The 23,469-nt window shown below is 37.4% G+C and overlaps 3 protein-coding genes, 1 non-coding gene and 1 pseudogene across 5 annotated transcripts; 4 read left to right on the forward strand and 1 right to left on the reverse strand.

Annotated features, from left to right (window-relative positions):
• Positions 1-1,316: 1,316 nt before the first annotated feature.
• LOC103933696 (3-phosphoshikimate 1-carboxyvinyltransferase 2-like) lies at positions 1,317-4,614 on the forward strand. 2 transcript variants are annotated; one of them, XM_048575576.1, is made up of 8 exons: positions 1,317-1,691; positions 2,203-2,447; positions 2,571-2,724; positions 2,825-3,039; positions 3,122-3,239; positions 3,438-3,648; positions 4,009-4,070; positions 4,161-4,614. In XM_048575576.1, exons 1-8 carry the CDS (start codon positions 1,338-1,340, stop codon positions 4,377-4,379), a joined length of 1,578 nt encoding a protein of 525 aa, XP_048431533.1. In that variant the 5' UTR covers positions 1,317-1,337; the 3' UTR covers positions 4,380-4,614. The 2 variants fall into 2 exon arrangements, with proteins under 2 accessions (XP_048431533.1, XP_048431532.1); XM_048575575.1 differs by having other exon boundaries at positions 4,009-4,614.
• Positions 4,615-5,578: 964 nt separating this feature from the next.
• LOC125473156 lies at positions 5,579-8,139 on the forward strand (annotated as a pseudogene).
• A 4,454-nt stretch (positions 8,140-12,593) lies between these two features.
• Positions 12,594-13,214, reverse strand: LOC125473141 (defensin-like protein 2). The gene is made up of 2 exons (XM_048575547.1): positions 13,067-13,214; positions 12,594-12,983 (listed from the first exon to the last, which is right to left on the reverse strand). Exons 1-2 carry the CDS (start codon positions 13,128-13,130, stop codon positions 12,784-12,786), a joined length of 264 nt encoding a protein of 87 aa, XP_048431504.1. The 5' UTR covers positions 13,131-13,214; the 3' UTR covers positions 12,594-12,783.
• Positions 13,215-14,718: 1,504 nt separating this feature from the next.
• On the forward strand, positions 14,719-17,073 carry LOC103934729 (UDP-glucuronate 4-epimerase 3). The gene has a single exon (XM_009344477.3). It carries the CDS (start codon positions 15,402-15,404, stop codon positions 16,698-16,700), a length of 1,299 nt encoding a protein of 432 aa, XP_009342752.2. The 5' UTR covers positions 14,719-15,401; the 3' UTR covers positions 16,701-17,073.
• Positions 17,074-21,713: 4,640 nt separating this feature from the next.
• Positions 21,714-21,831, forward strand: LOC125473252. Its single transcript, XR_007255131.1, has one exon. It is a non-coding gene; the product is annotated as a U5 spliceosomal RNA (small nuclear RNA).
• Positions 21,832-23,469: the final 1,638 nt, after the last annotated feature.

Consider the following 23,469-nt stretch of genomic DNA (forward strand, 5'->3'; position numbering starts at 1 on the left):
ATTTCTGATTCCTTTACAATGGTTAACTCAAGGGATTCGATTCTCTTTTACACTAGATGAGACCGAGATACGGACAAGTTGCCAAGGGTTCAATTTTTTATTCCTTTACAACGGTTAACTCAAGGGATTCGATTCTCTTTTACATTAGTTAATCCATAATGAAAGCACAAGTGCTAAACAATCTGTCGCTAGCTTTACGAATGATGGTATAGGTTACATATTTTATACGATATGCCACTACCCCCTATCCAATCTAGTAATGATAATGCCGTTTTGTGAAATGTATTATTCCATAGTTAAATATCCCTTTGGCGTCTAGATTTCGGTGCCAGACCGACACAGGTGAACTTTCTTGGCAAGAACATATGCTAAACTTTTTGCTTTTACTATTTCACCCAAGAGAGCGCTCCAATCGAGTAATGTAGGACAACCTCTACCCAATGTAACCATCGTCTAAGCGTAGACGATGCAATCACGAGCGTTTGCATATTTTTTTCACATTTTTCATGCTTGTAAATTAATTATTATAATTTTTTTTACTGTGTATTTTATTTTTAAATTATTCGATATTTTTTTATTTTTAATGTGTTTTTATAATTTTTAATCTTACTCTTTGCCTATAATATACTATAAAAATACAATAATACATATTTAACATACAATATGGCTTGTAATTTATAGTAAGTTTCTTTAGTAGTTTAAAAAATTAAAATCATCAAAATAAGTTTTTTTTTTTTTTAATGTGTCGAAACTGGTTATTCACGTGTTACGTTCGTGTAAACTTGTTAATGATCCATTATTAACAGGTTCTTATTGTGCAACCTGATAATGACTTCGATTAATTATCATATTGACCCAAAATTCATTATTTTGTATTATTTACGTATTGTGTTTAACAGATCGGATGAAAAATTACCTGCCATAGCCCTGGAGGCTTTTCTCTTTAACGAAGTTCTTTTCTATGAAAAAAAAAGGGTCCGTGAGTTTCCAAAAAAAAAAAAATAGGGGGTCGGTGAGAGACTCTGACACTATCTATAGCAGCCCCTACCAACCCAACTAGCGTACAAATCCTTTCAAAGCACAACGTACAACCCTTCCAAGCACAAAGGCAAGCACACCTACCACCCTCGTCTCCATCTCCCCATCTCTTTTTCAAACTTCTGGTGGCAGAATTGGTTGGTGAATTGTTAGAGAGCAGAGAGAGAGAGAGTCCATCAATCCCTACCTACGACCATTCTCACCAAAACCCCCAACTTTCCCTTCCGCCAAGCTCCCACAATTGTAGAGACACCAATTTAGACAACTCTCAAACGTGATTTTTTGAGAGAGAGAGAGAGATGGCCCAAGTGAGCAAAATCTGCAGCAATGGAGCTCAAAGCATCAATCTTTTGCCCAATGTTTCCAAACCCCAAATGCCCAGATCATCAAATTTTCTCCCATTGAAGTCCCAGTTTCTGGGTTCCTCAAATTCTTTGAGTTTGAAGCTGAAAAATGGGTTTGTGGGCAGTTGGACCGTCGGTAAAGTCAGGGTCGATCCGCTTACAGTTGCTGCTTCAGTTGCCACGGCAGAGAAGCCGTCCACGGTTCCGGAGATTGTGCTGCAACCCATCCAAGAAATCTCGGGCACCATAAAGTTGCCGGGTTCCAAGTCGTTGTCGAATCGAATTCTGCTGATTGCTGCTCTCTCTGAGGTATGTAAAGATTGTTGCTTTGCAACTAATTGTTGCTTTGCAACTAATTTGGAGTTTTTGTTGTAGTAGTGTGATCAGTAGTAGTTGCTGAAAGTGAAAGGTTTGGGGGAAGAAATTGGAGAGATTTTTGTGGATTTGGGTTCGTGTGTTTGTTTTTCGATTTCGAGGACCCTGAGTGCTTTGGTATCTCAAATTTACTTGAGGAGATCGAATGATCAGGAATGTTTCGTTCACTAATTAGACATGGTTCGATCTCGGGAATGTTTCGTCCGCTAATTAGACATGGTTCTGTTTGGCTGATAAGAAATCTCAAAAGAAAATTCAGTTATTAGGGTGATGTTATCGAAGTTGCATTATTAGAGAGAATGAAATATATTGCTCCTTAGACTGATTGATGATACTTCTTATCACTTCATACATGTGTTTCAAGATTTCCTTATGTATTAAAGCATCCCGGTTACATGATTGTTTTTTTTTTTTTTTTTAATTTTTTTTTTTATGCTATTGTCAGGGAACAACTGTTGTTGACAACTTGTTAGATAGTGAAGATATTCATTATATGCTTGGTGCATTGAAAACCCTTGGGCTGAATGTTGAAGAGGACAAGGAAAACAGGCGAGCAGTCGTGGAGGGTTGTGGTGGTCGGTTTCCTTTGAGTAATGAATCCGTAGATGAAGTGCAACTATTCCTTGGAAATGCTGGAACAGCAATGCGGCCATTGACCGCTGCAGTTGTTGCTGCTGGTGGACATGCTAGGTTTGTCCTATTTCCATATTGACTAGAAGTGTGATGTTAAATGATTTTAGTAACCTTGAATATGGTAGTCCAGACTGATATTGTATTTTAAAAGGTTTTCCTATAATATTGATTCTGTTTCAGGTATGTACTTGATGGGGTGCCCCGAATGAGGGAGAGACCAATCGGAGACTTAGTTGATGGTCTTAAGCAGCTTGGTGTGGATGCTGATTGTTTTCTTGGAACAAACTGCCCTCCTGTCCGTGTGATTGGAAAGGGAGGCCTTCCAGGGGGGAAGGTGTGGTTTGCATTGTCTTGTACATTTATGGTTGTTCTGTAATGCCTGCAGTTTTGATGCACTTAATCAATTCAATCCACACTTTATCTGTTGTTTTCAGGTGAAGCTCTCTGGATCAATTAGTAGTCAGTACTTGACTGCTTTGCTTATGGCAGCTCCTTTGGCCCTTCAAGATGTTGAAATAGAGATTATTGATAAACTAATTTCCATTCCGTATGTGGAAATGACTTTGAAGTTGATGGAACGCTTTGGGGTCTCAGTGGAACACAGTGATAGTTGGGATCGGTTTTTGATCCGAGGAGGTCAAAAGTACAAGTATGTTTTATTCAATGTATTGGTGAACCACTATGTGATATATGATTGCATTGTGTAACAAAATGAAAAATATATCTATCAGGTCTCCTGGAAATGCTTTTGTTGAAGGCGATGCTTCAAGTGCTAGTTACTTTCTAGCTGGTGCTGCTGTCACTGGTGGGACTGTCACTGTTGAAGGCTGTGGGACAAGCAGTTTACAGGTAATTTCTGGGACCAATATCTTTTCTTATTCTGTTCACTTCCCAGTGTATGAATGATAGATTTCCAGATTGATGGGCCAACCTATTTCCCGATCGTAATTACACATTTACAACCATCGCTTGGATGGTTTTTGAAAAAGAGTTATCACTTCGAGAAAATATGACATCTTACAACCTTTTTGGTTTCTCTTAATCAAGGGAGATGTAAAGTTCGCTGAAGTTCTTGAAAAGATGGGTGCTAAAGTTACGTGGACAGAGAATTCTGTCACAGTTACAGGACCTCAACGACTTTCTTCTGGAGGAAAACACTTGAAAGCTGTTGACGTCAACATGAACAAAATGCCAGATGTTGCCATGACTCTTGCTGTAGTTGCTCTTTTTGCTGATGGACCAACTGCCATAAGAGATGGTATGGTCTATGTCTTTTTCCTGTGAATGGCTTGTGCTCACTATTTTCGTTGTTAGTAGACAATAAAGGAAAGGGGTGGGTGGAGTCCGCATAGGTGTTTAGAACTGGTAAATAGACAAGTAACAAATCAATCTCGTGGTTAATGGATCCATGCTAAAAATCTTTTTCTTAACAGTTAGAAGTGAGGATGAATATTTTCCGGGTTGAGGCCTTTGCTGATACATATATCATTCAAGATTAATCTTTTTGCGTATCTGAGCAGAATGCTTATGGTTTTAAAAGTAGTTCATATTATTAAAAAAATAACATGTGAAAACAATTACAAAGGCCTGCTTTGACTTCTTGAGTTCTTATCATCAGTGGCAAGTTGGAGAGTGAAGGAGACAGAAAGGATGATCGCCATATGCACTGAACTAAGAAAGGTTCGTTTTAGTTGGCTGCCCTCACACTTGATATTCCCACACCTTCATATGCTTATTACTTCTCTAACATTTTTCGGACCTAAATTTCAGCTGGGAGCAACTGTTGAAGAGGGACCAGATTACTGCATAATCACACCGCCAGAAAAATTAAACGTGACAGCAATAGACACATATGATGACCACCGAATGGCCATGGCTTTCTCTCTTGCTGCCTGTGGAGACGTTCCAGTTACTATCAAGGATCCCGGTTGTACCAGAAAAACATTCCCCGATTACTTTGAAGTCCTCAGGAAGTTTACCAAGCATTGAACAGCGGTTATAAGATATATTTATCTGTAGATAGGGAGAGAGAGGGATCGTCCTTGTGCCTCTACAGCCAAAGCAGTGCAGATGGAAGCCACACTTGTTTCGGTTTCTCTTTATTCCCCTGTAATTTTGGATGATTTGTATTTGCAAGTTGAGCTCGTTATTGTTTCTAATATTTGTGATGCGATTCTACTCAATAATAGTGATTCATGATTTGGTTCGTGGATCTTCTTTTGTACCTCTCTTTGGGACAAACTGGATGTCAAGAAATGCATACATTGCTAGGTTTGTTAAGTATTTGGTTCAAAGAATTTGCATCACTTGTAAATTTGCGATGCAGTTCTGCTGTTTCCGTTCAAGAGTCTTTCTTTACATAATGCAGTGTCTGCATTTCTTAATCTGAACATTTCGAAATTGAACAACATTCATGGCTGTTCGGTCATCGCTTCCACCCTTCTTATTTTGTTGCGAGATTGTGAAACTATATTGCTGTATCAGATGTACATTTCATTACCTTTTCTGTCACAGAGAGAGAGAGAGAGATGGCCAAATCCTTGTTACTCCCATTGAAGTCAGTTTCTGGGTTGCTCAGGTTCTTTGAGTTTGAAGCTGAAAAACAGGTTGGCGGATAGTTGGATGGTTCGTTCGGTTAGAGCTTCAGCTTGCACAGCAGAGAAGCCGTCAACAGTGACAGATAGTGTTGCAGCCCACCAGAGAAATCTCGGGCACCATAAAGATTGTGGCGGTTTAATTAGCTGATTTTAGTTAATTTAGGGTTGCAAGTTTAAATTCATTTTTTGTTTGTATAATTATTCCATTAGCACCTTTCTTCGAATCCGTATGAGGCAAAATGCCTTCTAATTAGAAGACACAGATACGTAACATTGAGTGGTATGAAAAATTAATGTTTTAAGATTGAAAATTTAATATTTGTGGAAGTCAAATCTAATAGCTAAAACACTCGACACTGAGTGTTACGTAGCATTAAAAGACTCGACATTTCTTTCACTAAGGATGTAGTTGTCAACCATTTCTTTCTTGATGACAACTTAAAAGGAGGCTGAACTAGAAGGGATACAAGGTAAACCGGTATCTTGAGTGTTTTGGCATCTGAAATTACTTAGGGATCAAGTAATTGGACAGAAGACGATATTATCCTGGTAGACATAACTGTTGTTGTATAGTTCAGGGAACAACTTGTTGACAACTTGCTAGATAGTGATGATATTCATTATATGATTGGTGCACTGAAAATCATTGGGATAAATGTGGAAGAAGATAAGGCACACAAACGAGCGTTCGTGGAGGGTTGTGGTGGTCGGTTTCCCTCAGGGAATGAATCAAGAGATTGAGTTCAAGTGTTCAACTTTTTCTTGGAACTGCTGGAACAGCAATCGGTCATTGACTGCTGTACTTGGAAACACAAACTGGAAAAGAAAAAAAACAGTCATCACCCACCTTCGATGCTCGAAAAGAAGGCAGCATATATCCAAACACCACCAATTTGGATCTTCTTGTACCCTGCAAATCGTGCTCAAGCACCAACACTTCAAGCATGCGTTTTCTCTAATCTCAATCTGCTTGCATTTTTTTTTTCATTACCGTTGTTTTTATATCCGGTTTTATAATTCACTACAGACTTTGGATGTTAAACATATTTCAGGCATGTACTTGATAGGGTGCCCCAAATGAGGGAGAGGCCAATTGGATATATGGTCGCTGGTCTTAAGCAGCTTGGTGCGGACGTTGATTGTTTTCTTGGAACAAACTGCCCTCCTGTCCGTGTGATTGGAAAGGGAGGCATTCCAGGGGGAAAGGTGTGGTTTGCTCGTCTTGTATATTAATGGTTGTTGTTTAACTGGTAAGTTTTTGATCGAATGCGATGTAAAACCATAAAAATAAAAATAAAAATTTGCTGCTTGCATGCCAAAATCCTGATTTTCCTATCCGAATCCACTCCTATTTTGGCCTGCAGCCGCGATGAGATTCATCAGTTTAATTCAAACTTTATTATATATTGTTTTCAGGTGAAGCTCTCTGGGTCAGTTAGTAGCGTATACTTCACTTCTTTGCTTATGGCGTCTCCTTTGGCTCTTGGAGACATCGAAATTGACATTGTCGAGAGACTCGTTTCTAGTCCTTTTGTGGAGATGACTTTGAAAGTGATGGAAAACTTTGGTGTCACAGTGCAACATAGTGATATTTTAGATTGATTTTTCGTCCAAGGAGGTCTAAAGTGCAAAGTATTTTTTATTTAGCCGAACGGCCGTGAGAAATATTGTTTAATTGTGCGTAACAAAATGAAAAGAATACATCGGGTCTCCTGGAAATGCTTTTGTCGAAGGTGATGCTTCGAGTGCAAGTTACTTCCCAGCTGGTGCTGCTATCACCAGGGGAACTGTCACAGTTGAGGGCTGTGGTGTTTTGCACACACCAATATATTTTTGTTTAATTCAGCGCATGCATAAAACAAATTTCAGATTGAACATATGTAGTAGTTTTCGGACAATTTATTTCCAAATTCGTAGTTACAAGTATCTATTAGACGATTTGTGAAAATAGTTGTGAATTATGCATACAAAATTCAAGTAATCTTTACAATTTTTTTCGGTCATTTTTACTAATCAAGGGAGATGCATAGTTTGCAGAAGTTCTTGAAAAATGGGTGCTAAAGTTACCTCGGCGACAATCATCTAGAAGAAAACACTTGAAAGCTATTGATGTCAACATGAACAAAATACCAGATGTTGCCATAACTCTCTCTGCAGTTTCTCTTTTCGCCGAAGGACCAACTACCATAAGAGATGGTATGGTCTAGTCCAAGTATTTTTTTTCACAAAGACATGAACCGTGAACGTAATGCACCTAGGTTTAAGCCCTTATTGATGTTTTATGACTAAACTGTTAATATTTTGATTACCAGAACAAAGCATCGCAATTTTTCAAAATTCTGCATGTTTCGGAATTCCCATGTGAAAAATGTCCCTAGAAGGTCTGCCTTGATTTGTTGAGTTTGTATTCTTCAGTGGCAAGCTGCAGAGTGAAGGAAACAGAAAGGATGACTGCCATTTGCACACAACTTAGAAAGGCTAGGGTCTTATCTAATGACTTTCGTTGTACTTGATATTCCTAAACCTTTTCTCTAAAATTTTTGGACGTAAAAATTTCAGCTGGAGCAGCGGTTGAAGAAGAATCAGATTACTGCATGATCATACCGCCGGAAAAACTAAATGCGACATGAATGAACATGTACAACGACCACAGACTGGCCATTCTCTCTTGCTGCCTGTGGAGATGTTCCGGTTACCTTCAAGGATCCCGGGTACCAGTAAAACATTCCCTGGTTGCTTTCAAGTCCTTGGGAAGTTTACCAAGCATTGGACAATGCAATGGAGATGTAATTTTGGATGCTTACATTTTTCAAGTAGAGCACATTAATTAGTTTTTCTAAGATTGTGATCTTATTCTACTCGATATTATTGGATTAGCAAGTGGTTCTTGGATCTGCTGACCCTTTTTTATTTTTTATTTTTTATACAAGTTGACATTAGGGGAAAGCAGAGTTTTTTGTTCAATTCTTGAGTGTATGATGAATGATCATAACTAGTTGAGTTACAAGTTTTTTACAATCTTCAAACTACTCTTTCTTTCTTGTATTTGACTTCCGAACGTATGGATGAATATTCTTGACAAGTTGAGCTAGTAGCTCTTTACAATTTGCAAACCACCATTTCTTTCTTTTTATAAAAAGGTAACTGGAAAAGTGAATCCTGTGTTTGATTATCGAGCACATAATTGAATGCTCTTAATCAATTTAGTTATAAGCTTCTCACGATCTACGAACTACCATTTGTTTTAATACAGGTGCCGAACAAAATCTCGTATTGACTCTCGAGCGTATAAATAAATATTTTTAACCAGTTAAGATACACGTTGGTTATGGATTTGTAAACCCTTTCTTTGGTCTACCTTTACATGTGATAAATGACGGATCAAGATCATCTCCTGAGCAAAGGATGAGGATCCTCCTAACCAAGTTCATCGGACTGTTGAAATTTTATCTAACGGCTACAATTATTATAATTTTTAGAAGAACCTTCTGTTTGTAGTCGTTAAGTAAAATTTCAACGGTTTGATGGGCTTGATCAAGAGTATCTTCATCTTTTGCTTAGGAGGGAATCCTGGTCCATAAATGGCATCAGATTTGTCTTGGGGCAAACTCTAAACCGACAGTCCACCCAAAAGCACATTTTGTTAGGCCGTGCATGGTACAAAGGTTTGTAGGGGCACCGTCCAGGATCCACATATCCACTAAATTACGAGGGTGTATCATTAAACTACAAGTTGGGGCGGGGTAGATTTAATCACGTGTCCGTGTCCGTGTCCGTGTCCGTGTCTGTCCAGCTAGCTGCTGAGATTAAATTGCAGGGCATGGAGCACGATGCCAGCTTATTAAACAAAAAGGACTAACAAGACGTGTTCCTCTGTCTTCTTTTGCATCAGTTTCACATGGAGACGGTGGTGATTGTCAGATGCGGCAAATCATTCTACTGAATTGTTAACGATTATTTGTTAAGATTCGTTTGATTTGATATTATCATAATATAAATGTAAAGTTGGTAATGAAGATGATGGTATAAAATGATATCAAACTAAATAAGTCTTAATAAGTACTCATTAACAATTTAATAAGTTAATTTACCATGATGACCGAGTAACTATTTCACGTTTTTCAATAAAGAAGAGATTCTTTCCGGATCACTTCTATCGAGGTTATCGAATTAAGTGATCCAGACCTTTAAAATTTCATTCAACGGTTCACCTGTTTTGATCTCTTAAAAACTATAATAATTTTTTACCATTTGATGAAATTTTAAAGATCCAGATCAGATGAATCAATGAACTTGATGGAAGAGATCATGAAAGAATCACTTCTCTTTTCAATAATGCACACTGAATCCTGAGGATCAAAAGTACTTCAATTTGCAGTGCTCTTGGCATATTTTGGTTGTTGTGCTACGATTTATGATCGACTCATTCGCATCTTGTTTTACACATTCTTCTTGGTTATACGATGCGACGTGAGATTGATGACAATAGTACTTCGGGTTTACGGATTATTTTACGATTTTAGTGGTTTTGAGTTGTTTGGACTTGACTAATTTTACGATTTAAGTGTTGATATTATATCAAACTTGATCACATGTGCAATTTTATAGGTGTGGAGGGTTTTACAAAAGCCCTCGATTCATTTAGTGGTGATTCAACAGTCTTCCTATGTGCAATTTTAACTTCATGAATTTGTCCGATGTGAGACATATGCTTCAACAGTTTTTCATTTCGAACTTTTTGTTTTTAATATCTGGTTAGACCTGACGGATGATTTAATGTTGAACTTTATCTAATGAAGTTATTTCTTTTGATAAAAAAAAAATTACTCGGAATTATTGTGTAAATGGTGTATGGATAAGTAACGAGGGGTTTATTGAGAAAAAATTGAATGATCCTTTGACATAACACTTGTTAAAGAACTTAGGTGAATCACAAGTAGAAACTTTTAACACGTAATAAATTTCAACTCGACAATGTATGTTGCTCATCTTGTCACGTGACATAGAAGTTTTCACCTAAAAGTTCTTCTCAAGATTTTATTCTTTACATAATGGCTAACAAAGGTATAAAGAAAAGAAGGGAAAAATGTTATTCCCTAGTAGCAAATAGCAATAGCCAAGAAAAAAGGCAGACAAAAAGGGGTTGGAAATGGTTGTTATCTTTTCAAAATGTAAGAGTATGTATGCAATCTATTATCATAATTAAAGAGTATATTGTTGTAGGGAAGGTGGGGCACAAATATAGGTGTGATTTCTTCACCATCACTATTCCTACATTTTGAGTTGAGATTGTTATCAACCCACATGATACATGCTAGCCTTGGCATGCCATAAATTGCACTTTAAGATACCAATAATACTTCTTGGAAAGATGCTTTTGCCTTCATTTCTAAGTAAGTCCTTTCATTACTAGTACTAGTCACATTTTACTCTCTCTCCTTGCATTTTCTCTTCCTACAAGTAAAAAAAAAAAAAAATTCGAGCAAATCGCAGTATCTTATGTACACAAAAACAACTCGTTATAAGCACAAAAGAAAAGGATTGTGCACTGAAACTATTAGGGACGGATGGAAATAGGAACCAAGGTAGTCCCAGGACCACCTGAGTTTGGAAAACATACACGTTTCGGTCTTCCGAGGACCCTCTAAATGTTATATTGAAATTTTTTTGTATTTTTATAAAAACTTGTTGAGAATTTTGAAATTATTTTAACATCTCTTGAAATTTAAAATTGATTTCCCAAAACTCCGTCTTTAAAATTTCATCCAAAAATTTATCATATCATAGAAAGTTATTGACATGATAATTTTACCCTTAGAGGTAATAACACGGCCTACTCAATATTTGATGTAATGTATGTTAGATATATCCCGACATGTTGCTTCAACATCACTCGACAAGTTCTTTGTATATCACTTATTAGATTGCTTCAGCATATTCTAATATTTGTTAACACGTGCACAACAAGCCAACTAAGTGAATAAACTGATTTTTTTCTGTTTGCGTTTTGCGCTTTATTCCTATCTAAAAAACTTGTGTTTAACAATGAGACCCTAAGATTCAAATCTTGGATCCACTTCTGGAACCGTAATGTGTCTTAAAAAGAATGTGTTCGTTTAAGTAAGAGCAAAGTATACTTCGAACAATTTGGCATAAGAATGAAAATGATAAACCTATGACGAGGTTGAAATACGCATCTACCATAATATGTATCATTTGTGTCTATTTCACTTCTCAGTTTTCACGCGAGTCCGTGTGTCATGATAACGATAAGGATAGAAAAGCTTCTTTGCCACATCAATGTGCAATTGCATATAAAAGCGTTGAACAATCACACATGACAATCACAATCTGCTTAAGATTGAATTTTAAGCTCGCCTACCACAAAATCGAAAATTTAAATAAATATGTGAAACAATATATATTTTTTTTCTTTTAACAATCGATATCATCTACACTAAATACAGGGAGTGGGTTTAGCCTCACAATGAGCTAGCAATAATATGGTTCAAATTCGTCTTTGGCGATAATTGAATATAAGACCTCTCACTTATAAGTGAAGAAAAATACCAATAGATTGTAGTACTAAATGATTGTAGAAAAATGCTTTGAAATACAAATTACAATCATTATGTATTTATATGACCCAACACAATTATGATAAACTAAATAATCCAAGGAAAAAAGACATTAAAATTAAAACATTGGACAAGGTTGTAGAGGAACATTAAAATTAAAATATTGGACCACTCTCCCTTTGAAATTCTTTAATTTGTTAGTTTTATTATTTTTGTTTATTTTTGTAATATGTTAATAGAAGATAGATAGAGACCTGATCTTTTTTTTTTTTTTTTTTTTTTTGTTACAAGTGACCACTGACCACATTGGCACATTACATGTACCAATTGCTTTCACTCTTAGGACAAATTTTGGTACATGATGTGATGTAAATGACGCGTGATATGTTGATTTAACTACAATTTTACTCAAATTATAATATATAGAACAAATTTTAGGCTTACAATTCTCTGTGTTTGAAGTTTAATAATTAGTAATTGTATAAATTATATAGTTTGGGTGAAATTTGTAATATCTAGGCAAGAATATGACATAGTGTTAGGAAACTCACGATTTCATTGAAAATTCCGATGGAGTCAATATGAAGAATTGTAGAGAAACTCCCATGGTTGATTCAATTATTGTAGTGATTGATTGCAGATTACTCTATGTAATTGTTACCGTAACTCTCCCTTTTATGAGAAAATTGCAATTTCTCATCCCAAAATTTGCATATTTTAAGCGAAATTTCACACTGTTTTTTTTTTTTGTCGTCATATTATTCTTTAATTTTGTCGTTAAGACATTGTGAGATGTCGAGTGCAATAAAAATAATTTCATTTTTTTTGCTTTTCGGGGCTAGAGCATCTCCTCAATTGAAGATGCAAATTGCCTTGGAATGGCATTTCACATTTTTTGTTGGTGGGAAAGCTCTCTAGTGGGAGATATTTCTCAATTTTCCTTGAACACGGGTGATACACCACGTAAGGTGATTAAAAGAAGAGTTGGTGGCTATTTGGAATGTTAATAATAACCTTGAAGAAAAACATACAGGATAATAGGTGATTAAAAGTACGTGAGGCGTGGTGAAAACACTACACTGGACATATGAATAATGATCCATGCAGGGTCATTCAATTTATTAGCAAAAGCAACCATGTGGATACATGGTCATATCAATCCATCACATTATACAAGCACAGTCTCTACACAGATTACATTTCTTTTTAACAAATTAATTAGCACTTTTTGGTGCACACGCATTTACGGGTGAGGAGACTACATTTACCTCTGGTGAATTGCTCCTTTCTACAGGTGTGTTTACAGTTGTTAGACGAAAAGCACAACCCCTTGAACAGTGTGCTCGGAAACTCACAGATCTTTCCCTCAACTGCCTTGCTTGACTCAGTCCTTGCCTCAACACCCATTGGCCCCATCTCTAAAGATCAAATTTTTTTGTTGAATAAGATGCTTTAATCGAAACATCATAAAAAATTAATTATTAAAAAGAGGTATAATTACCGGTAGCGGCCAAAAGCAGGACAAGAACGAAGGCAGCTGAAACAAGACGCATTGAACGCTCCATTTGAATCTATGTGTATGTGAGTGTGTGCTTGATCTGTGTGTTTCTGTGTGTGTGCTTGTGTATGATAAGAGAGATCTCAGACGCTGATGCAAAGAACAATAACCATGCAAAGCTTATTATATAGGGATCTAGTGCATATTAATGAGAATCAGTCTCCGTAAAGCGGGGTAGCTCCATACCCAAAATATAAAGTTGAAATTTCCAACTTAAGAGACACCATAAACCAAATTCCTATTTTTGTTGACTGAGTTCTCCGCCATACATTTTCTATGCACATTAAGGTTTCTTTTTCAAGCACATTTAATTTTTGCTTTTAAAAGAATATTTAAGTTTTAAGCACATTTGACTTATTATTCATATTTTATATGTAAATGAAGCGGCATGTATATATATCTCACATAAAATACCATAGTTCTTATAACAATATATTACTGCATTAAGATATTGTGAGATGTCGAGTGCAATAAAATTGTTTTTAATTAATTCTATTCAAATCTAGAAAATAAACATAGGCGTCAAAGGATTTGGTTTATTTTGCAGTTAGGAGCCAAGAACATCTCCAATGAAAGATGTAAATTGCTTTGGAACGGGCATTTTACATTTTTTTGTTGGTCGGAAAGCTCTCTAGTGGGAGAGATTTTTTAGTGTACCTAAAATACGAAGTGGTACACTATGTGTTACTATACAACTGGTGAGATACTTGTGTTAAAAAATTAACAACTTGAAAAATAAAACTCCCTCCACTTATAAAATGATACATGGTGTACCACTCGCGTTCTCGACACAACGAAAATTTTCTCTTATAATGGGAGAGGTGGTTAACACCCATCTTGACTAGAAGATGTAAATAAAAATTCATATATCTTTTGGAGGTGAATTCCGCCAAATGAGACCAAATTTGCATATCTCCCGTTAGAGTTTGACAAATGTAAAAATGAAATGTAAGTATAATTTTTACATTTGCATCTTTGATGCCTTAAGGCTCCGTTTGGTAGGCTGGATGGGATAGGTTGTGGCCAATTAAAATGGACTTGAGTTTAGTCCGTTCTTTGTTGTGTCAAAATGTGAGAGGGACAGCCACTTAGTACTACGATATAGTGATATCTTTCTTCACTTCTAAGTGAAAAATCTTAGGTTCGATTATTGCCAAAGGCGACTTTAAACCACACTATTATTAAGTCATTGTGAGGCTAAGCATCCCCTCTCTCTTACTCGAGATAATATTGTTTGTTAAAAAAAAAAAAAAAAACGTGAGATGAACATAATTGAACATGATAAGTTATGAATTCACAATAGAATGGATTGCATAATCCATCTTTATACATAGGTTATAAGTCTCTATTAATCCTACCCTAGCCCTAGCTAAGGCGCAATGCCATCCAACACAACAACCGGACCCTAAAAACCTGTTTATAATTAGCCTCAATGAATCAAAATCCCAAGTGAGCAAACAGAGAGTAAAAAATGTCATCCACACCATCTCCAACCCAAATATAGAGACAACTCCCACACAAAAATGCGCCCCCACCCCCCACAAAAAAATGGGGGCAAAAATTTAGAGGTGTTTCTATCCAATCAAATGTTAAACTTCCATCTTTAAATTTGGGTAAACGACCCTTCTCCTTCCTCCATTAAACTGATCTTTGAATTTTAACAGCCTAAAAACAAACAAACGAACAAACTAAAAAACCATAATGTTTGAAATTTCTTTCTTTTGATTCAAAACAACAAACAATCTCTGAATTGTTTGCAAAAATGAAGCCCCAAAACTATCAACTGAAAAATAAAACCAAAACAAGCTATCTTTTGTAGGAAACCACCATCAGATTAACCGATTTTAATTAAATTTATACACTTGTTTTGTCTTGTTTGATCTCCATTAAATATTGCAGTTCTTTGTCATCTGTTCTCCATCTCTCTCTCTCCTCCCCTCTTTCTCTCTCTAAACCGGGATTAAACAAAAATCATTACCCAAATCAAAATCTTTGAACTTTATTTTTTACTCTTTCTGCATAAAAGAAGAGAAACTGCTGCCACCGCCACCAACCCATCTCTCCAAGAAACCAGAAATTCCTCCTTTACCAAATCACAACATGGAAAGGAGCTGAAAGGAGCTTACTTTTTCTTATCTGCAACCGCCGCCGCCGCCATATTCAGAAGAAATCTCGACGACTCGAGTTCGTCGAACCCTGAAGAGGACCTGAATCCCAAGCTTCCCGGCCGAAATTCAGTAATCCGAGACCTGGGTTTTGCTCGCATTCGCCATTGAAGATGACCCATCTCGACAACAGTCCGCCGACGCCCGGAAAGTTCAAGATGGACAAGTCGCCGTACATTCACCGCCTCCGTTGGCACGGCTCGCTCGCCAAGCTCACGTTCTGGTCCTTCGTCTTCCTCGGCATGATATTGATCTTCTTCTTCCGCTCGCCGTCCTCTAATTCTCTGCCATCCGATCCCTCCCGCCGCTCTCTCAGAACCTACAACTGGGGCGGACCCGCCTGGGAAAAACGGGTTAGGTCATCCGCCAGAGTCCGTTCCCGCCACGGAATCTCGGTCCTCGTCACCGGCGCGGCGGGCTTTGTCGGGACTCACGTGTCGGCGGCGCTCAAACGCCGCGGAGACGGGGTCCTTGGTCTGGATTGCTTCAATGACTACTACGACCCTTCGTTGAAGAGAGCTCGGCAAGCGCTTTTGGAGCGGAGTGGGGTGTTCATTGTGGAAGGCGACATAAACGACGCCACTTTGCTGAGCAAGCTCTTCGAGGTGGTGGCGTTCACCCATGTGATGCATTTGGCAGCCCAAGCCGGTGTGAGGTATGCCATGGAAAACCCAGGCTCATATGTTCATAGTAATATAGCTGGTCTTGTTAATCTTCTTGAAGTTTGTAAAAATGCAAATCCACAACCTGCAATTGTTTGGGCAAGTTCTAGTTCTGTTTATGGTTTGAATACTAAGGTACCCTTTTCGGAAAGAGACCGGACTGACCAGCCGGCTAGTCTCTATGCCGCTACCAAGAAAGCCGGTGAGGAAATTGCGCACACTTACAACCATATCTATGGCCTTTCCCTTACCGGGTTGCGGTTCTTTACTGTTTATGGCCCCTGGGGAAGGCCTGATATGGCATACTTCTTTTTCACGAGGGATATATTGAAGGGGAAAACTATTCCAATCTTTGAGGCGGCTAATCATGGAACCGTTGCGAGGGATTTTACCTACATTGATGATATTGTGAAGGGATGCTTGGCGTCATTGGATACCGCTGAGAAGAGTACTGGGAGTGGGGGAAAGAAGAAGGGGCCTGCCCAATTGCGGGTTTTCAATTTGGGGAACACATCGCCTGTGCCAGTTACAGATCTTGTGACCATTTTGGAGAGGCTTTTGAAGGTAAAGGCTAAGAGAAATATAATGAAGTTGCCGCGTAATGGGGATGTTCAGTTTACGCACGCAAACATCAGTTCGGCTCAGAGGGAACTTGGGTATAAGCCCACAACAGATCTGCAGACAGGGCTGAAGAAATTTGTTCGGTGGTACCTCAGTTACTACTCTGGTGGGAAGAAGGCTTCTGGATGATAAAATTCTTTTGATTGTGTGGTGGACCCCTTTGAATTCTTGTTCATTATAATTCATATGATTGTTTTTAACATTTCTGTCATTGCCCCTGTATCGTTTTTCCATATATCATAATGATGTAATGCCATATGAGGAGGAACCTTGTGAACTACGGTGAAGAAGTTTTGTGGCTAGGGGACATTGTTTTCTAAGCACTCGCATGCTGTATTGAGCGAAAACGAGGACCATCTCTTTATTTTTTTCTTGGAATGTAATTGTTGGAGCTACGGCGTTGTAGAATTCATGACTGATAGAATATATGCTAATTGGTGAACGTGTATTATTGCCATGCAATCAATAAAATACCACAGGATAGTTTGGTTCCTTACTGCTATATGAAGTGAATCACAGTTTGTTTTTGTGTAATAACTTATTAGTATTTCATAAAATGCATTGTGTAGAATTGATATCCGTCAAATTCTTCTGCTGCAGTTTTATGGTTAATTTTGCAGCTCCCTGCCATCTGACCATTTAGAACCAGCTTAAGTGCGTCACGCAGCTCAACGGCAAGACTAACCCTGCATGCCGTTTTGTTGCTTAGAGTCAATGACTGATCATTCTTGCATATCAGGTTCGCTTTTCAGTTTTCTTTGACTTTCTGGTTTATATTGTCATTAATACACATGACAAGCGAGGTGCTCAAGTTATATGTTCTGCCGGGCTTTACATTCCATGTTTGAATCTTCAAGGAATGAATGAAAAATCATAACACAAATTTTTATATGAATCTCTCTAGCATTTTGTTTTCTCCCCTTTTCGGGTCCTTATTAACTGTTTGGTTTTCTTCTTTTGTTGAAAGACGATGAATATAGAAGTACTTAATAAAGCGGAAACTGAAAAACTTGTAGACATGTATTCATATATCTTCCTTTTGTTGTCAATTTCTGTTGTTACAGACTTTACCTGTCCGCTTTTTGCTCCTTCCTCCGATTTTGAAAGACCTGCTTGTCTTTATACGTATTTTAAAACTTAAAACTATCTCAAGTGACTCTTTCATCTTTTATGACACATTTCCTTGTGCATGATATAGTTTTGGAACACTGTAGATTGTCTTTGTTTAGTAAGTGAATTATGACATAGATGACGATTTCATAAGTAGAATTTATTCCGGTATGCAGGTAGCGTAAGTAAAGATTGATAGCATTTGCATAAGTAGAATGTATAACAGCAGTGCTCTGGTAGAAACTAGTTGATTTGCTTTTCATGACAATTCATTTATTTCCTGTAATCATTCTCATGCCCTGCCAAATTAACTTCTACACGAAGGCAAGAATACTCTTTAAATGCTTGGGGAAGAATGCATTCTGTTATAAACTTTTAGTTTGTGTCTTGGCTAATAAGTTGCAGGAACATTGAATCGTTAAGATTATTTTGCAAGAAGTTCGAGAAAGGTAATATTCTTTTCTCAGATATCTGGCACGTTATGTTATCTACACTGTTAATCGGAGCACAAATTCAACAAGAAACTGTAATTCATAGTCCAGATTGACAGTACGGCAACATAACATACGTTAGGTAAGAAAAAAATCATCAAGCTTTGGCGGAGCATGCAGAAAGGAAAAAGTGGGAAAGCGTCAAGCATACAGTTGTCTTCGGTCTTGTCCTGGATCATTTGACAAGTAGAACGGAACAAGCTGGGAAAGCTTCAAAGTGTAAGGAGTTTTCTTCTATGCCGATTTGACGTATGTTTTATTTGTGGTGTTAGTTTGTTTTGCATCTTAGACGTTTATTGCCTGTCATTATGTGTTCTTTGGAGTGGGGCCGTCCTCCTTAACAACTAAATTATTTGATGCGCCTCAATATTGGCTTCCTATTTGGACACTTCTGAGAAATTGTGTTTGGTGTATGCCTGATTTAACTTGTCATAAATGCGTCCGTAGACGGTATTGAATAATTGATTGTTAGGAATAATGTTCTAAAAATCCCTGCCTAGGCGCCAAGCGGCTGGTCATTACCACGATTAATCCCTAGTGTTTGAAAACTAAAAAATGACGTCTAGACCTACTTAGGCGTCCTCTTAGCCCACCTAGGTGCCTGACTAGACTGCCTAGACCCACCTAGGCACTTGTTTAAGTTGTGATTCTCACTTAGGCTCATGCCCGCCTAAGCGCTAGGTTCTAACCCACCATCCGACTAGCGCCTAACGTTTTCTAGAACCTTGGTTAGGAGACAAACAATACTTAAGACGACTGCCGCTAACATAATTCGTGGCATGGCATTAGTCTGTCTTTCTATTTATTCAAAACCAAAAGAAGCCTAGTAATTTCGTGTCCTTTTTCCCGTGGTATGAATTATCAAAACCAGATTGAACTGTACAGTCAATTTTCTCATCAACCAAACAGAAGGTCTCTCTGTTTCCTAAAAAAAAAAAAAAAAAGAAAACTAATGAAAAGGGCTTGAAAACTTTGAGTTTTAACGATAAGGACAAAATAAAGGGTAAAGTGAATAGTATTAAGATTGACTTTTTAGTGTGAAAATATGGTTTTTCGTTAAAGTGAACAGTACCGTTTGCTTTTCGTTAAAACTTCCAAAAAAAAATGGGGAGATAAATGATATCATTGTTTGTTTGTTGACGATGATCTTGCCAAACTGAACTTTGATTTTTCTCACCAAGGAAATCACAGGAGAGCAAATTAGCCGTCTCAATATAGTAAAAGCAATATTATTTTGGGAAATTATTATTGGCACGTCCACTTCTGGTTCAAGATTGCAAGTTAGTGACTCGTTTCTGCTCACTCAACTCAAGCATATGTCATTAAACTAAAAGCCTATTAAGATAGAATTGAATAATATTAGAGACGGTAAATAGAGACACTTTTAGCGATGAATAATATTATTCCAAAATAAAATATGAGAATTCCAGTAGGCATTTGTTAGAGATGACTGCTTGGATAGTATAGCTCCCTAGTTTCAAAGCATACTGAAAAAAATGGATGATAACTCTAAAATATTGTCTAATTGAAAGCATATGATGAAATAGTTAGGAAGAGAAATACTATATCTTCTACTTTCAAACCTATACGGTGCTTGGAACTTATCCTCTATTTCTTTCTTTAATATACATTATTCTATGTTAGTGTAGCAGTGAGTGTGAGTAAAATAATGAGTAAGAGTATGCTAGATTCAGGAAAACCTGTTAATAATAAAAAAAAATTACAGCACAAAAGGATACTAAAAATCAACCAAACCAACACGTGAGCTTGAAAATTACAGTCAAACCAATTAAAAAAAAAAAGCCTTAATTGATTGTTAGTTAAAAATTATTACAATGAACTTAACCAGGCTACTACAAAACAAAAGCAAATGGCAGACTTGCTGATGATGAATGAGTAATCCCACATCGACGAGGAACTGGACGAATCCTCAGAAGAAAGGCGTATAAAACCAGACCCTTTCCGTACGGACAACGCACGCAGCAGCACGGCTGTGTTGCACGCCCGCCTGTGTTGCACGCGCCAACAAAACAGACCGGCTCCTGGGTTTGTTCATTTTGGGCTGGGCTGTTGACTGGCACAGGCTGGGTGCCAGTCAATTGTGCGGGCTGGAGCTCTTTCCTTGCAAGTCGGGCTATTTTCTTCACTAGGTGTCAGTCAAACCCGTTGGGCTGGAGTTGCTCTAAAGAATGCTGTGTGTTCGCCACATTAAGCAGCGTACGCCAATTTTTTTTTTAGGGATTTGTCGTACAAGAGAAGCCCTACGATCTCAGTTCAACTCTATGGTTCTCCTTCACAAGTTTTCGATTCTATCTGCACTATGAAATAATGAAAGTGCCAAGTGTCTTCTTTTTGTTTAACGAATTTAGTGACGTGGATACTAGAAACACCATTAATTTTTCTTATAAGGACTATATAAAATAAAGCTTCTTGATATTGACGAGACTTGTTGGAAACATTTAATAAGTTAGCAATTTGGTTTATTTTTATGTTACGCTATTTTTCATATGTTATGCACGAGCGATTTGTAGTGGGATGGATTAGGGTTATGATTCTTTTTCTATTAGGGCCATAACCCTTAGGTTTTCATAATACTCGTCTCGCGACACATTATAATTAAGTTTGATAAGTTGTAATCTTTTTGAGTTATGTATAGGATGTAGCCTTTTTGAAATTTTGTAGTGTTGTTCTTTATTTTTGTCTATAACTAAGATTTAGAGTTGCAATTTCTATTCAAAGAAGGAATTTCGCACTCAAAATCAAGTATTTAGCGATAAATTGTAGCAAAGTGAAATATTGCTTCATTATGATATGGTCTTTGTCCGGCCAACTTTATGTAAAATAATTAAGAAAGAGTAAATATTACAATTTAGGCGAATGATGTGACTAGTACAAGGGCCGCGTTGAGGGTGTGCAAAGGGTGCACTAACACAGAGCCCCTAATTTACGAGAGTTTCCCAAAACAATTTCATCCTCCCCTATATATTACATTGAGAATTAACTTGGCTTCTCAATGAATTAAGATGAGTTCCTCCTTAATTCACTATGTAGCTAATTCACGGAACTTCATGCTTATGATCAAAACCGTTCACATTATAAATCATTGTGAAGATCATCTTTGCAAAAAAATAAATTAAATATGAAATCGTTTGATCATTGAATTGTATTAAAACAGATAGACGGATTCGTTGAATAAATTACGAACCGTCTATCTATTTGCTACAATTAATTGACTAAGCAACCTTAGTTTTAATTGATTTTTTTTTGTAGAGATGATATTTACATAGAAATTTATAACATGAACGGTTTCAGTTAGAATCTCGAAGTCATGTGATTCTTCATCCTTCAACTTGGCTAGTAGTAATGATATGGCTGTTGAACTTAATGCCCTTTAGCATGTGATGTGATTAAATGGAGAAATGCTACTACCTCAAATCTCAACTTTAAACGTCATTAGTTAGCAAGCAAATCCCAGCATACAAAACAGTCCCTGCGAGAATGCGCCTACAAAAGAAGAGATCGTCGAAATTTGCAAACCAAGCAGCCGGGTGGTGAGTACAGAACGAACTTTTCTTTCACTTTTTACTAAAGAATACCGTGTGCGCACCACATTAAGTGGCATGTGCCAATTTTTTGGAGGGTCTCTCACAAAAGAAGCCCTACAATTTGGTACAACATAATGGTTCTCTTTGCGAAAGCTTAACTACATTTCTAGCAACTTTGCAATATACATATTAACTACATTTGATAACTTAGATTCCTCACCTGAAACAACCATTGAATGGGTCGAAAAGGGAGAGGAAAACTCGAATGCTCGTGCCTTTCTGGATCCATGTTCAAAGAGGTGCCTGCCTTCTGTGAGGCCGTAATTCTATTTCCTCGAAGTACTTGACTGTAACAACGTTGTTGAAACCTACAGTCAAGATCATCTTGTTGTCTACGATGTACATAACTTCATCCCCTCCGTAATGAATGTTAAACAAAAAAGAACCTACCAAAGTAGGCTTAAACAAGTCCTGTGTGTTTCTTGCACTACCATGATATAGAAGTGATAATCCGCACTGCAAGCTTCTAAGAGAGTAGATGTGATTCTTCCACTAAATTCTTCATCTGAAAGGCTATCTATCCAAACAGTAGAGACGCGTAAAGTAGATTCTATTTCCTTTTGATTCCATTCGGATGAGCAACTTGGAGTAACTCAAAGAGATTCTCTGCGTACTCCTTTTCTTGTACACCAAGCGATGCAGGTTTGACATCCGCAAGAATCAAAGAAGCACCAAGATGAGATGAGGTAATGGAGCCTCCAATTTAAACTGATTCATGATCCTGACCAACAACTTTATTTGAAGCACTAAAAAACTTTATGAATGTAGGGGAAACAAAAAAAAAAAAAAGAATATGATCGGGACTACAGAAGGATATGGGAACCAGGTTTAAAGCACGTTGTGTAGAAAAATTCTGCTCATATATTACCTTAATATGATGATAAAATCACAATTGAAATCCAGGAACTGTTCACTGGTTTACTATTTCTGCATATGGAAGTAGAAATCTGTGACATCCTCCAAATCATAAGCAGCATCTCTAATCTCTGCAACCCAAATGCGAATTGTTTCCTCGTCTTGTTGTCTTGCATCTGCATCTCTTCGGGATCCCTGCACTAACTAGAGTTGAGTTTGAGCAATCTTCACTTTATCTCTGATTCCACACGAGAATCTCCCGTCCTGAATGATAAATCCTCCTAAGATTTGCACCGCATAGGACACGACGCCTCAACCATATCTCTCTCTGCCAAAATGTAAACAACTCAAAACGATCGAGTTTCCTTTTTCCTTTTCTCTTCCTTCTACTCGACATTATTGGAATCACACTCAAAACCCCAATGAGGATAAAAACTAAAAGTGAAACGAAACCTAAAAGTTGAGATAAAAACCGCTAAGATCATTACTCATACTCATAACATATGCTTGTTTACTTGCACTTGGTTGATCGTGCGCTTATGTCTAAAACTAAGTTGTCTTTTTTTCTCGATCAAGATTACTTGAAGCTTGATGATCCTAATGTAATTGGCTACTGTTGTCTCCAATTAGATTACACTTTAAGTATGTTTAGTGGTAATGTTTTGAAAGTTGTACTTGAGTCAAGTTTTCTTTCTGAATTGCAAGCAAAACTTCGACAAACTCCTTTCAATTCGTCATGATATCCAGTCTTTGAACTAGAAAGTCATCAAACTGCTTAGTCACCTTGTCTATCTTGGCCTCCAAACCATTGAAATGGCTCAACCAAGAAAGCCACGG

Source organism: the organism of the source record quoted next, unplaced genomic scaffold (assembly GCF_019419815.1).
Source record: "Pyrus x bretschneideri cultivar Hongxiangsu unplaced genomic scaffold, Pyrus_bretschneideri_v1 Contig8, whole genome shotgun sequence".
Lineage (NCBI taxonomy): Eukaryota > Viridiplantae > Streptophyta > Magnoliopsida > Rosales > Rosaceae > Pyrus > Pyrus x bretschneideri.

Bases quoted from the DNA above. Each gene is read 5' to 3' on its own strand.
- LOC103933696 (XM_048575575.1), top strand. From the start codon at position 1,338: ATGGCCCAAGTGAGCAAAATCTGCAGCAATGGAGCTCAAAGCATCAAT. The intron at 1,692-2,202 runs GTATGTAAAGAT...TGCTATTGTCAG, and splicing joins TGATTGCTGCTCTCTCTGAG to GGAACAACTGTTGTTGACAA. The intron at 2,448-2,570 runs GTTTGTCCTATT...ATTCTGTTTCAG, and splicing joins GCTGCTGGTGGACATGCTAG to GTATGTACTTGATGGGGTGC.
- LOC125473141 (XM_048575547.1), bottom strand. From the start codon at position 13,130: ATGGAGCGTTCAATGCGTCTTGTTTCAGCTGCCTTCGTTCTTGTCCTG. The intron at 12,984-13,066 runs GTAATTATACCT...TTTGATCTTTAG, and splicing joins CCTGCTTTTGGCCGCTACCG to AGATGGGGCCAATGGGTGTT.
- LOC103934729 (XM_009344477.3), top strand. From the start codon at position 15,402: ATGACCCATCTCGACAACAGTCCGCCGACGCCCGGAAAGTTCAAGATG.